At 26.9% G+C, this 14915-nt stretch overlaps 1 protein-coding gene and 1 long non-coding RNA gene across 2 annotated transcripts; both read left to right on the top strand.

Annotated features, from left to right (window-relative positions):
- Positions 1-14915, top strand: LOC107437954 (tRNA wybutosine-synthesizing protein 5). Its single transcript, XM_016050103.5, has 7 exons — positions 1-427; positions 1783-1937; positions 7960-8035; positions 9484-9666; positions 11996-12083; positions 12791-12907; positions 14604-14915. Exons 1-7 carry the CDS (start codon positions 356-358, stop codon positions 14846-14848), a joined length of 936 nt encoding a protein of 311 aa, XP_015905589.1. The 5' UTR covers positions 1-355; the 3' UTR covers positions 14849-14915.
- Positions 3092-5525, top strand: LOC147809613 (uncharacterized). Its single transcript, XR_015433810.1, has 2 exons — positions 3092-3231; positions 5367-5525. It is a non-coding gene; the product is annotated as an uncharacterized LOC147809613 (long non-coding RNA).

The raw sequence follows: 14915 nt of genomic DNA, 5'->3' as shown, positions 1-14915 counted from the left end.
AAATGAACTACAATTACAACAACATCAATGACAACCATTCTCGTAAACACGCATTTTAAGCTGTGCCCATTTCGTAAAAGTGCATTTTGAGCTTTCTCCATTTTGTAAACTCGCCTTTGTGCTATGTGGATTTTCTTAAGGCGCATTTCGAAGCTCACCGAAGCGGTGTGAATATTGAAACAAGAGTAAAAAATGGTAGTTTTTTGAAGGGGCAGAAACAGAAAGTCAAAACCGTACTTATTAACACAGGCATATATTTCAGATAGTTTTATAAATGAAGTTTTAATAATCTCTGATATTTTCTGTTGTATCAATTTTAAAAACTTAAAAATTTAAGTTCTCCTTTATACTTAGTATGTATAACTGTAGGTCTAAAGAAATTCCTTTGATTTTCGAGCAGAACCAAGCCTTTGATTTAATTTCGCAAGTATGTTTGTATTTTATCCAAAATATTTTATCAAACTGTTCAATATTTGTATACGTACTTTTCTATACTCTCAACAACATTATAATTTAAATTATTAAGGTGATAGTGACATCAAAAATAGCTTACTTAATTTCTAGAGAAAGGCAGTGATATATTTATAGTTAATGTGAGATGTATCTAAGTTACTTATCTTTTTATTTTACAACCGCCATTGAACAGCCGACCTAATTTTGGATTCACGACTACCAATGTTCAACTATGCAGCCTTGAAATTTTGAACCAATCCAGAAGACAAGGAAACTTCTGAATCAGTACCCACAGAGGCATGATTTGTTATGGGAACATGGAGGACTTAACGTGCTTCAGTCACATTTACTACACGAGAAGTCTTCGACCGTCGGGGATCGAATCCACAACCTCTTGGACATGAGCCCAGTGCCCTACTAACCAGGCTATCTCTGTCCTTTATAAGTTATAAGAATTAATTGACTGAGAGTTATGTTTCTGGACAATTTTGTATAGAAATCTTTTATTACACAGTTTTATGTGTTTAGACATTGTAAGGGTTAAATAAGGTAATAATCTCTGTGTTCCATAAAAGTTAGTAATCTGCAACTGATTTTTTGATTTGATTTATTTACTTTTTTTGAAACCTGCTTTATATTTGGCTTAAATACTAATTATACACTACTTTATATTTGACAACTTGAATTTAGCAAATGTCTGAAACTTTTAAATAAAAAATCTTAATAATCAAAAAAATTTTTATCAATGTTTTTCTAATTTTCATTATATAAAACTATTTGTCGTTGTTTTCGTGTCCATGGATTTTCAGATAACATCAAAAGTCTGGACTATTGCGGCCGCCAGCTGCGGCGACTCTTGACTTTAAAACTATTTAATTACCATTATTGAATAATGTTTCTTCGATACCCACATGTATAAGCATACCGTAAAATTTATCATGGTTGAAATTTTTGCTCTTTGTTTCGTGACATTTGTATTTTTAACCTTCAATAAATTATGTTCACGTATGTAGTGTTTTAACAAATACTTATGTAAGTGTTTTACTTGAGAATACTGTTTTCATACGTATAAGAGCAACTTTGTTTTATTTTTATTTTTTGGATATAGATAGCTAATATTTCGCATGTAATAAAGTTCTGTAAAAATATAATTGGATATAATTACTGTTCTTAGTTTATTGTTTCATAAATATTAAAAAAATAATTTAAGGGCTGTTTTCTTATTTACATCTTGCTATAACACAATATTTTTATATTTTCTATGTATTAGTTTAAGTTTTCAATATTCAAAATACTTTGGTATTTACTAATCATAAATATTTTTTGTAGCATGTACCTTTTGTCTATCGAGGAGCTGATATTGGACTTAGCGCACAAAAATGGACCATAGATTATCTTACGGAGCATTTAGGAAATGAAGAAGTTAAAATTCATGTATCTGAATTCCAGAGATTAGACTTTTTAAAAAAGAACTTTGTATACAAGTATGTTTTACAGCTATTTTTAGTTTATTTTCAAATTTGTATAATTTTAATAACCAAATATATTTCTTTTTAAAATTTTGTATTCAACTATTGACTCACCTATTACCCTCAACTCATAAGTTTTATTTTGGCTTTTTTAATTTTTAAAAATAAAAACAATTGTAATAATAATGTTAAAAGAAAAAAAGAAAGTTTTAATAATGCTTTTTCAACTTGTTTTTAGTACCAAGCAACAGGATAATTTTTTTATAGGGCATGCGATAAGAAGATTGTTTACATTAACTTATGGAATCAAATTTACAATTTAATAATGAAAAATTCATAAAATTTAAAATAAGTTACTGGATTCAAATCTGTTAGATCAGTGTTTCCCAAACTTATGACTTTTGTGTACCCTTTCTAAATTTTTCGTAACGCTGTGTGCCACTAATAAAAAAATGAATGTATTTTTTACTAGAAAAACATTGCACAAAAGTTAAAAATCACAACTGGCTGTTGACACCACTAATTATTAACTGTTAACTCAGAAAAAAGTAGCCAATAGAAAAATACGTAATCATACATTTTCATGGCTAACTTTGTTTTTAAATGAAAGTTTTTGATATTTCCGTTTCTTGCAAGATATTTATCATAAGCTGTTCTCGTACCGTTGGGGGTACGCATATCACACTTTGGGAAGCACTGTGTTAGATTAAAGTACTGCTTTAAATTTTAAACAAAATTTACAGGATTGTCACTGTATAGGGAAAGCCTGGAAAATACTGAGAATTTTAAAACCACCAAAAATAGTAGGAAAAATGCAGGGAATTTTGATTTTAGCTTAAAACCTGTGAAAATACAGGGGATTTTGTTTCGTGTTTTCACCTGTTAAAAAATGGTGACCATTCAATGCGTAATCTATGGGATATTTAAGGATGATATTCCAACCCATATAGCACTTATCTTCCGAAACCATTCCCTAGGACCTCCCAAATGCGTCCCTTTCTTCCGAGGGAAGACGCGGATAAATGGGGGAACGCCGAGGGAAATTCCATTCTAACATTCCTACGGATAACGATACGTAGGAAGTCCTTCGGAAACATCGCCTACGGATATTCCTCCACCGGTCATCCGTTAGAAATCTATCCAGGGGATTTTCCTCCCTCGTTATTCCATAGGAGCATCATAATTTGGTCTCATTTTTGCGCATGCGCTCTCGTACACTCACTCCGCACTTACGATTACTGGATGCTACTCTAAGTATTAGAAGTGAGTTTGTGTTCATCGATCAACAATGCTGGATTTTCATTAGCAAGTAAGTAAATATTAATTCTTACATTTTTAATATGATAAGATAAATCTTTAAATTCTTTGTAAAAACAGCAACAACGTCTTTTAATTAAAAATATTGAGAAATTGCTGTTTATACACGAAAACATTCCATTGCTCAATCACTAAGCCTACTAATTGTGATTCTGAAGTAAAGAAACGTAGTAATTATAAGTAGAATTATTATGCTAGTTGAACTTTAATTGTTCTATAATTTTTATAAGTTTGAAATTATTGGATTAATTGTTAATTGAATTAATAATGAAGCAAATGTTTATTCTTTAATAAAAAAGCAAAGTTATTAATAAATTAGAAATCATAGAGGAAAATAATTTTAAATTTGAGTGGTGAGAGAGTAAAAATAAAAACCGTGATAGATTAACTCATTCCTTTGTTCTAATTGAAATATCTACATTTCCACAAAAATATTCTACATCATACCACCATTAGTTTTAATTTTAATATTTGATTTTATAAAGGTATGACACAAGCGAGAACAGATTGTTTAAAAATATTAACTCTGTTTATAGTAATCCTCAACTGACTGTAAGGAAAGCTATCACTTAATTGAATGTTATACCATTTCAAAATTGTGAAATGTAGGAATATTCAGGTTGAATTATGTATTTTACAATATAAAATTAATATATAAATGTAAAGGTAGTGGTATATGGGTAAATGTATGGGTAGTGTTTCGTATATTAATGAATTTAATTATGAATTGTAATATAAAGGTTTGCAACTTTTCAATTGGAAAACATGGCTTTGAACAAAGTTAATACCAGGGTTTTTGTATTTTCCTCCAATTTACGGGTCATTCACAATAATTTTTCCTATTACAGCTACCAATTCTCCTAACTTTTACTAAAACAGTACTTATTTACTTAAATTAACATTACATTTATTTACATTTATCTACGATTTTAAAAATGACTTCTCAATCATGTTTTTAAATAATTGGAATTACATTTATTTACATTTACTATGATTTTAAAAATGACTTCTCAATCATGTTTTTAAATAATTGGAAAGCGTCCCTAAAACCATAGAAAGGAGTAGGGAATAAACTGTTGTAAAGTATTCGCTTACTTTAAATAAATTCGGTACAATCTATCTGTGGCCTATGAACAAAACTTTTATTTTATTTGACATGCAAATAAATTCAAGTGAGCAGTTACTATTCATGATGTATGTTTGATTGGTGATGAAAAATTCTAAAAAGTCATTTTGTTACCAGGCAGTGTTTGAAAATAATGTAAAAATTTAGTTTTTATTATGGTAGTTTCTAGTACAGTAAATAGTGGTGCATAATATATGGAGAATATTATTCTATTTTAGTGAAAATAATCAAAAATGTTTAATAATGTTTTAGCAACCTAATATTCCTTTTTAATTTAGGAAACTTTTTTTTTCATATTTGTTGCATCTAAAGCAATTATTTTTGTAGTCTTCCCCATTGGCAGGCCAGTCATTGCAGCGTCATGGATGTATGTGGGTGCATGTATAAAGGTTTAATTATTTATGCCTAACCCTTTTTTAAAAATAGTATAGTTTGAAATATGCTTGTGAAAGGCTCTTTTTAACTTTGATGACTATAGTGCAGATACAAAGACTAAAAGTACATGGATAAATTGCCAGAAACGCTTCATAATTGCTTTTTTGGTGTATATTGTGATAAAAAGAAAGGATTTATTTTGTTCTTCATGAATATACTTTAAAATATCCATATGAATATACTCACCAAAATACAAATAAAGAACATTTTTTATGAATTTTTGCAATAAATATTGAATTTATACAAAACTAAAAATTAAGCTTAAATTTGTTAGTTTCTATGGATGATTTTTCAGGATTAAAGCCTCAGTACATGAAATTTCAAAATACAAAAAAAACAATATGAAAAAAAGTTTTTTGAAAAAACATTAAATGCAAAAATTTCAAATGAAATTCAGCGCTTAATATGCAGCTTAAATACCATTAGAAATTAATAAAAAAAATACATATAAATTTTTCCAGTGCATAAAAAACATACATAAAGTATTTATTCTACCCCTCAGTTGTGCATTTCTTTTTTCCTTTCAATTGTAATTAAAATATAAAATTTCTGTTTTTATGTTTTAGATGTTGTACAAATTCATCATAGGATGTTACAAATGCAAATATAAAGGAATCCATCCAGAGTTGGCTGCGCCATTGCAAAGAAAGATGTAGTAAATTGTAACATTTTTAAAAAAAACTAGTTCTTATTTGTAATAAATTTAAAAAAATATTTCTTATTAACATTTGTTTTGTGTTTTTTTTTCCCAATTTAAGCTTTTTTTTAATATTTATCCTAGAGTAAAAGTTAATGCAATGTTTACTGTGATATCTAAGATCTTAAGTTCGTCTTTAAAAAGTAACATATTGGTGAAGTAGTGTTTCATATACTAAAAAATTATCAATTGACATATAAATACTTTCAATTGGAAAACAGGACTTTGAAGTGATTACTGGTATGATTTTATTCCTCTTAGAACTTTTTTATATTTTTAATCCTAGAGTAAATTAAAGAACATTTTAGATATTGCAGTAAACATTACGTTAAGTTTAATTTTTGCTGACAATTAGTTAAAATGAATAATATATGTCATAAGTGACAATAAATGTCACTTTTGTATATTAAAAAATTTTTTAAGCATGTGCGCAAATTTTTCTTTTAACTGTCAGCTGCTCTATATTAAGCGCAATATTCATTTGAAATTTCCGTTAGCTAATAAAATAAGTTGCAATGCACATTGTTTGGGCCGGGATAGCCTGGTCGGTAGGGCGCTGGGCCCATATCCAAGAGGTCGTGGGTTCGATCCTCGCCGGCCGAAGACTCCCCGTGTAGTAAATGGTGACTGATGCACGTTAAATCTGTCGAGTCTCAAAGTCCTCCATGTTCCCACAACAAATCAATACCTCTGGGGGTACTGATCCAGGAGTTTCCTTGTCTTCTGGATTGGTTCAAAATTACAAGGCTACGGAGTTGAACGTAAGTAGTCGTAAACCCATGAAATTGGGTCGGCTGTTCAACGACGGTTATAATATAAAATAAAATAAAATGCACATTGTTTTTATTTAATATGTTATAGGCAGTGTTTTTTATGCTAATGAATTAAGTTTTCAATTGAGAAACATTGCTTTTAGTAGAAGTTTACTGCTACAATTTTTGTAGCAGTAATTTTCAAGTTTTTTTTTTCTCAATTTAAAAATTAGTTTCAAATAAAATATTTAAAGACAATAAAACTGAGGAGGTATGTAATGAAAATAAGAGTACCCGAGGAAAGGTACCTTGAAACTTCCTCAGTACTTCCTTAGGAGACTGCCTGGGGAAAGCCATCGGAAAGTATGTGACCTTGAAACTTCCTCACCGTTCCTCCTCAGCTCCTCCTATGGAGTGACTTTCGGGAAGCCCGCCGGAGGGACTGAGGAATTGAAAGGTGCGGACATTTTGCATTACTGAGGAGCTCCACGGGAGGAATTCGGGAAAAGTCTGGAGATCCGGGGGAGGTTGAGCGATTCCTCCGTGGGAGCTACTACGGAAGAATTTTTGCTATATGGGAACTGTACTAAATTATTTCATTTAATAGAGAATTATTTAAGTATGTTCAGCTGTTTTCTCTTAAGTTTTTCCAGCAATTATAACTAGTATAGTTAGTCCAATATAACTTACATAAGAGCGCTGTAATTGTGTTTCTTCTCAATATATTGTGTATTATATGTACAGGGAAAACACAGGGAATTTTTTTATTTATATATAGCTTGCCACTATATTCTATGGTATGATAAACCAATGATAAGCTTTACTCATTATTTTACTGTAAAGAGTTAATGTCCACTTTTTTTTGAATCTCAACGTTGGTATTGTATTTTAATACAATGTTTATAAATTATCTTTAACTTCAAAAAACAATAAATGAATAAAAACATTCATGTCAGATGCATTTTATTTGTGTATAGTGGCTTACTGCTTGTAATCTGTGTTTTTAATTACTGAAACTGGTAAACTGGATAACTTTAAATTTCTTTTTATTTTTAATTGTGTTGTTATTTTAAATATTAGTTTTCCTATTCAGAATTTTAACTATGACAATTTCTATGTTAGCTGTGGCATAAGTAGTTATTTTTAAATTTATTTTTCTTAATTTTTAAATAATAATTCAATACTGTTCGTTCTATTCTAATAAAAAAATTTTTAACCCCATAACTTGTGCACTCGAGTTAAATCGAGCGCGCTAAACAGGCCAAACTATGCACACTCGAGATAATTCAAGCAGCATTGTATTTTATGCTTCTATAATTTTTCACACTTGAATATAATGGAGAATTGAAAATAACAATGTGAAAGCAAAGAAAAAAATCGTTTTATTGATATTTATCATTTACATAGGATTGTAAGCTATAACACTTATTTATTCAAGAATAAAATATAGCCTTAAATTAAAATAAATATTTTGATTAATTTTGTATTTTTATTTTATTTTTTTTGCCAAGACAATGTTTTAAAGTGTGTTTTTTTACATTAAAAAAAAAGAAATTGATTTCTTTGACCGGTTTTTTTCAAAAAATCTGTGCGTTAAGGGGTTAAAGTATCTTATCTTTCAATCTTTCATTTTATATTTAATTGAAGCCATTTTGAATCATTTTCTTAAAAATCAAAGTATATTTAATGATTTATTTATTTTGTGTTTAGAACATTACCATTCAGAGAGCTTCTTCGAAGAGCTTCTCGTAAAGAACAGGAGGAAGGTCATTATTTCACTTCTAAAGCAAGTTTTTTGCATCTAAAAATTTTGTTATTCTGGTTGTAAAAAAGTATTTCACTCCATTTAATAATTTTTTTAATAGAAATTTACCCTTTGCTTCATTTCAACATTTTCCTAAGTTAATTAATATTTTGGCTCTTTTAATTATTCAATTTCACTTATTATTTCTTTGATTTAATATTTAATTAGTGAGATAAAATAAAAAAAATTTTTGCAGAAAGTAACTAGGTTGTAATTAGAAACAAAATAATTACCATTCATGATGCAAAAAATATGAAACTATTTGGTAAAATTATTGGTATGGTAAATAGCTAAATATAAATTCACTGAAATGTAGTATAATGCAAGTTTTTTTGTTGTTTTTTTGCTTTCTTCTTTCTCGAGCTTTTGTCGAATATTTATGTGTGATGCTTAATTATTAAATGGAGTTAAATATCATGGCTATTTAGTGTTTATTTTAAATGAATGTTAACTTAACTTTTTTAATAGAAAAATTTTATTAATAATTTTTTTTTATGTCTACATAAAAATTATGAAATTTAATTGATTTGTCATTCAAAAATATATATATTCATTTTATTTATTTATAGTTAAAATAAATAAATAAATAAAAATACTAATCTGATTCGAAAACTTTGTCTATTTGAGAAAAATTTTATTACTTATACTATTATAAATCTGTCTTTTTGATCATGGGAAAATGTTTCTTAAGGTAGAGAATAATTTTTTTTGTTAAAATTTAATATAATCTTAAAAAAAATTGGTAAACACTAATGATTTATAATCTTTCAAGTCTCTTTAAGGGTATAGAGTAATGGTTAGAAATAATCTTTGTCATATAGCTTTTAAAGTTGTGTGCTTTAAATTTAGTCTAATTTTCTGTCTGTCAAAAATGAAAAATAATTTGTAAAATTTAAAGGAATGCAAAAATTTTTTTTGTGAATCTTGTGTTAAAGTCTGTAAAAATGTTTGACTTCTTAATCATAGTCTTCATAATAGATAAATTTGTATTATTTTGTCTTGCACTTGAATTGAATGCAAAACTTTCATTCATAGAAATTAATTTGGAAAAATTAATGATTGAATAAAATGAGAAGTTTTACGTTTATGACAAAAAATATTTTATTTCAATATTAAATTTTAAATTTCTGATGACAGCTTTTTAAATTCATTTATCAATTTCAATTCAATATTTTTTTCATATAAGTAAACTATTTTTACACTTTATTATTTCCTTACTGTATTAATATGATTCTTAAAAATTTATGGCGGGCGAATTTGTATGTTTGTCTTGCACTTGAATCAAATGAGAAATTTATGAAAAAGAATTGTTTTATCATTAAATTCTTAATTATCTTGTAAAATCTTTTATCAATTTCAATTCAAAATGAGCTGTTTTTACTTTTTATATTATTCACTTGCTTTATTAATATGAATTTAAAAATTTACAGTGGGAATATTACTATTTGAGATCAGTTGGAAAGGATGCAAGGAAAGATGTTGCTGATATTAAATCACAATTTCCATCTGTAGCTGATGACCTAGTTTTTCCATTCTTTGTTCCAGAAAGTAAAATTTTTTCTAGTGTTTTTCGAATAGCCTCTGAGGGATTGTCTGTTTGGACGCATTATGATGTAAGAACTTGTTTCTAACTTTTTAGTTCGTCTGTGTTTGCATTTATGAATTGTAATATAATAGAAACATAGTAATACAAGTTTTATTAACGTCAAGGACATTTTCCCTTCTGAACGTAATCAAAATCGTTTAAAAATATTGAGGAAAGTATGAATTCTTTATAAAATTTATAAATTATGTCGTTACATCCTATCTCCAGGGGTCAAATACAATTCTCAAATGGTTATTGAAAGGCTTCCTTCTTTCATCCGTTATTGTACTATTTGTTGCAGCATGTCCTCATAAAAATCACTTTATTATTTTGAAGACATTTATATTAATTTCAAAGAGAAGTTTAATAATCCTTGCATTTTCATGATCACAATTTTATGTTAATATTGGGCTCAACTAGACAGTTTTTTTTTTCTTTTTGGGAAAAAAAAATATTGCAATAAACTGTTACAGTATTTATAAAAAAAATGTGGAAAAATTATCATAGACTTAAGAACATGGTTCGTGACTTTAAAAAATAAATAAATAAATAAAATAAAATCGGATTTTTTGATTTAAATCAGAGTTTTTGATTTTTATTCAAATACACTGTAAGAACTTCGATTTATGACTAAAAAAACTTTATTAATGTTTAATCAAAATTAAATTAATATTAAAACTATATTATAAGAATATTTCAGAACCTCTAACTACCTAAAGCAATTTTTCATTATAATACATAGCTTTTGAATGCATAGCAACCATTTTGAAACAAATGCATGATTGAAATTTAAAGACTAGATGAAATAGAGAATTTAAAGAATACTTAAACTATTAAAACAAAGTTTGAATTACCAAACCATAATTTTAATTTAAAATCGTGGTTTCTTTTTTTTTTTCTCTCTATTTTTAAAATGACAGAGTAAATGTAACAGATTGTGTTTATAAATGTAGTAATTCATCAAAAAATAAATCAATATTTAATCTATATATTTTTTTATTAAAATATTCATTTTTTAATCCTATATCAAAATAGATAAGCTAAAAAAATTTTTTTTTCAAATCTATGTACTCATTGAAATATTTTTCACAAAATTTCTTTATAGAAAATCTGATAATGTCAAAAATACTGTAAACATGTTATGAGAAAAAAAATACTTAAATGTTTACTTTAATCTGTACTTTCAATCTCAAGAATCAGAAGATTTTTAAAAATGTAATTTCAAATGTGTTGGAATTTAACACATACCAAAAAAGAAAGTAATTTTGTTAGCTAAAATTAATTAATGCAGCAATAATAAATTTTAAAATTAATGCAGCAATTTATTTAAAATAAATTTTAAAACTAAGAAAAAAAATAATAAAAGTATCAATAATTTAAAACACTGTTTTTTAACTTTTTAAATCAATATATATATAAAAGAAAATCAGTTAATCTAAATCGTGATTTAAATCAAGCTGATTGAAATTGTGATTTAAATCAAGCTGATTGAAATCGTGATTTAAATCAACCAACGCTGCTTAAGAATATTGTTAAATGGCATATCTCTTTTAAAAAAATTTAAATTTGCACTAGCTTTTTTTTAAAAAAAAAAAAATTCATAGGCTGAATAAGATTTAAACTGCATTGTATTGATTTCTCTTATGGACTATCCGAAAAGAAAAATTATTCTGCGAAGTCTGATAACATTTTACTTTCAAGTGCTTAGCTTCCAAAGATGGAACAAAATTTTCAAAAATTTATGCATTTATAATTTTTTTAATTGGTTGATATTACTACAAGCTTTTTTTTTTAAAAATGTTATTTGTTAAAAATTTCTATGATCCATATTTACATGCAAAGTTAAGTCGCACTTGCTAGTCTTTGCATGAGGCTGTATCTGTTCATTATTCCTATTATTTAAAATATTTCCCTTAAGTTGAAATCAAATTTTTTGAATTTGCTAAATTACATTGACTTTTTCTTCAAACATTTGCAGAAAATATTGATTTAAGTAGCTTTTACATTCAAATTGTTGTTAACTATAATGTCAATCATATAATTTTTTTTCAGGAATCTAAAAATTCATATACATAAATATGTATATTAATGAAGTTTATAATATACAAAATTATTCATTTCTTTTGAAATTGCTAATTTATTTCATAAAAATTATTTTCTTATGTTTTGAAAGTGCAATTAAGCCGAGCTCGAATCTTGTTTCAAAAAAATATTAATTGCAAATATTTAATATTCACTTGCTTAATTTTTTTTATTTAGTTGCAATACAAGTTATGAAAACTCTTTTATTATATGATGTGTGATCATAATCATTTATTAGTTCTATTTCAGCTTAAACTAGTTTTTTCTTTTCGAAGGTTATGGATAATGCTCTTATTCAAGTGAAAGGTGAAAAGAAAGCTGTTTTGTTTCCTCCTACTGATGCGTTGAATTTATACTTAAATGGTATTTGTACAGCCTAAAATATTTATAGTATTACTGTTTTAAATATTTACAATTACACATTTATCTTTCAACTGATGACTCATTTTACCCGTATGATTTTTCATTTACAGATAAATTTACGTTTTCTAACCTTTAAGTTTTAGTGATTATTTTCATTTCATCTCAGGGATAGGTTTTAAACACTATATAATTTTTTTACATTGAGTACTTGATACTTAAATTTTTTTTTCTTAGTCTTATTTATCGGAGTTAAATCACATTTATTTCTTGTGGCAATTTACTCAGAATTCATACTTAGTTTATGAGAGAATTCCGATAGTTTTTCTTTTCTTTTATGTGTCTCTGCTTTTCAACGATCAACTTTTCAAACGATTTTACATGACATATATGTATATATATAGGTATATGTATAATATGTTAATGTATGTATATATATGTATGTCTATATGTTTATGTATGTATATATATATATGTCTATATGTTTATGTATGTATATATATATGTATGTCTATATGTTTATGTATATATATTCTATAACAAATTGCTTACTTTTTTAATTTTTAACAAATTTATTTTATTTTAAACATTTATTTTAAATATCAAATTAACAAAAAAAAAGTAATGAAATTCATTGTACACACATTGCTTATAGAAAAGGGAAATACGACTTTTTTATTTTCAAATTTAAAATTAAGTGTCTTTTTCAGGGGATAAATCTGAAGTAATGGATATTGAAAACCCTGATTTCAACAAGTTTCCCAAGTTTGAGAATGTAACCAGGCATGAATGTTGTTTATGTCCTGGTGATATTTTATATATTCCAGGTAAATTTATGTTTCTTTTTTTAAAATTATTTTTTATTTATTATAATGCCATTAAAAACTATATCTGTTCTTGATTTGACTGTAAAACTATGCCTTCTCAAATTATGTTTTTAAAATATTGTTCTTTATTTATTTTGTTAGTTATTGTTCACTACAAAATTTTTTTGCCAAAACTATTTCTAATTGTCTAACTAGTACAGTAGACCCTTGATTATTTAAGACATTCCTGACTAAGGATACACTAAAAAATTCAAATCTTCCTGTCACTTTGGTATCTTTTCTAGTGGCTAGAATAAATTTTAAAAAATATATCTGTGTTTTTTTAAACATAAATAACAATACAATATTGTTATAAAAACATTGACACCTTTTTGTTTTCCTTTTATATGTTGTTTTCTAGCTGCCTAATTTCTAACAACAGTGATAGGTAATAATGATAAAATGAGTATTAAAATGTGTGCTTCGTTTTGTAAGGGATGTCAGAAGGAAACCAAAGAGTCGTGTGATCAGGTGTCGAATAATTGAGTTTCTACTGCACTGGAAAGAAGTTCTATTACAATATAATCTTTTAATAACTTATTATCTTTTTTTTTTTTAAACCATATGCTCTACTTTTCATATATACAGGGTATCCGCGCACCTGGAAATTCAGGATTTCGGTATTGAACAAAATTTGTCATGTCACTTTCACTATTTTTTTTTAAAAAAGAAAATCATTGAAAGTCATAGATTTAAGTCGCAGAATAATCTCATTTTTAAAATGGAGTTTATCTCCCCAATTTCACAGTGTTCCGAATATCTCAATTTGTAACAAAATCCCCACTCACAGTCACATTATATTAAAATATAAAATGTTCTTTCAAAAACTGAAGAAAAGAACATCATTTCTAGAGCGAATTATATTTTAAACTTCAGTGATTTCAGAAATTTTTTTTTTTTATGAACTTAAAATTATAGCTGAAGCAAGCCAAGAAATTGGTGAATTTTTTTTAAAATTCTCAAATGGGAACAGAAAAAATCAGGAGCATTACTTTCTTTACTGATGAACAAGAAAAGTATCGTTAGAGTTTAATTCTGCAGTATAAAAGAAAGAAAAAAACTTCCTGAAAAATTCTACAGAATAGGAAACCCAAACTTTTAACACTCTCAAAGAAAAATCCTTTTGCCTTTCTGCAAGAACTGAATTGCGTTCTGCAACAATGTGATGCCATGTTGCCCGCAATTTTACCATTGGGCTTTGAGAGTGGCCAGCGTGAAATTTCCGGGCTGTAGTGTTCAGTAGTAATGCGCCAATAAGAATAAAACTAATTCATTTCTTTGCCTGAAAAACATTTTATTTCTCATTTTACGCACCAGATGGTAGTACCAGGATATTTTTAAGGTAATTGTAGATAGTTAGTTTATTTTAAACTAGATGTCAGCACTAATCAAATATGTGCATTTGGCAAAATGGCACTTCTATGACCGTTTTCTTGAAAATTAACCGATCATTAAAGCAGATAAAGGAGAATTATTAAATTTATTGTTGTGTTTTTGTCGGAGAAAATAGTAACTTCGGTAAGTCATGAAAAATTCTTGGAATTAGTCATGGATTTGAAAATCTAAAATGTAGCAGATATCCTGTATATGTTTTTTTAATATGTTGTGTTGACCTGTTAAATATAGGTATGCATTTTTTTTCTTTTCCAATTTATAGCATTATGGTTTCATAATATGACATATTTAGACTTTGGTATATCTGTTAATGTGTTCTGGAAAGAGTTGGACCCTGCCCTCTATGATAAGAAAGATCCCTATGGGAATAAAGATCATCTTCCTGCCCAACAAGCATTTACATCTCTCGACAGGGCTCTCGTTTCGTTATCGAAACTTCCTCCGGAGTATAAACATTTTTACTCTTTAAGACTTATCAACCAAATAGAGAAAAAGTTAAACACATGATGCTGTTGGAATAGTTCTTAATTTGTATAGATGATTTTAATGAATAAATATGTATATTCTTTTTTTA

Source organism: Parasteatoda tepidariorum, chromosome 5 (genome assembly GCF_982258835.1).
Source record: "Parasteatoda tepidariorum strain Cologne lab strain chromosome 5, Ptep-v5.0, whole genome shotgun sequence".
Taxonomy (NCBI): domain Eukaryota; kingdom Metazoa; phylum Arthropoda; class Arachnida; order Araneae; family Theridiidae; genus Parasteatoda; species Parasteatoda tepidariorum.
This window is presented reverse-complemented; position numbering and strand designations above follow the sequence as displayed.

What these genes read in the sequence shown, in the direction of transcription:
- LOC107437954 (XM_016050103.5), top strand. Translation starts at nt 356, where the DNA reads ATGTATAACTGTAGGTCTAAAGAAATTCCTTTGATTTTCGAGCAGAAC. An exon ending in CCTTTGATTTAATTTCGCAA is followed by an intron (nt 428 to 1,782) that starts GTATGTTTGTAT and finishes TATTTTTTGTAG; the next exon opens with CATGTACCTTTTGTCTATCG. An exon ending in TGATATTTTATATATTCCAG is followed by an intron (nt 12,908 to 14,603) that starts GTAAATTTATGT and finishes TCCAATTTATAG; the next exon opens with CATTATGGTTTCATAATATG.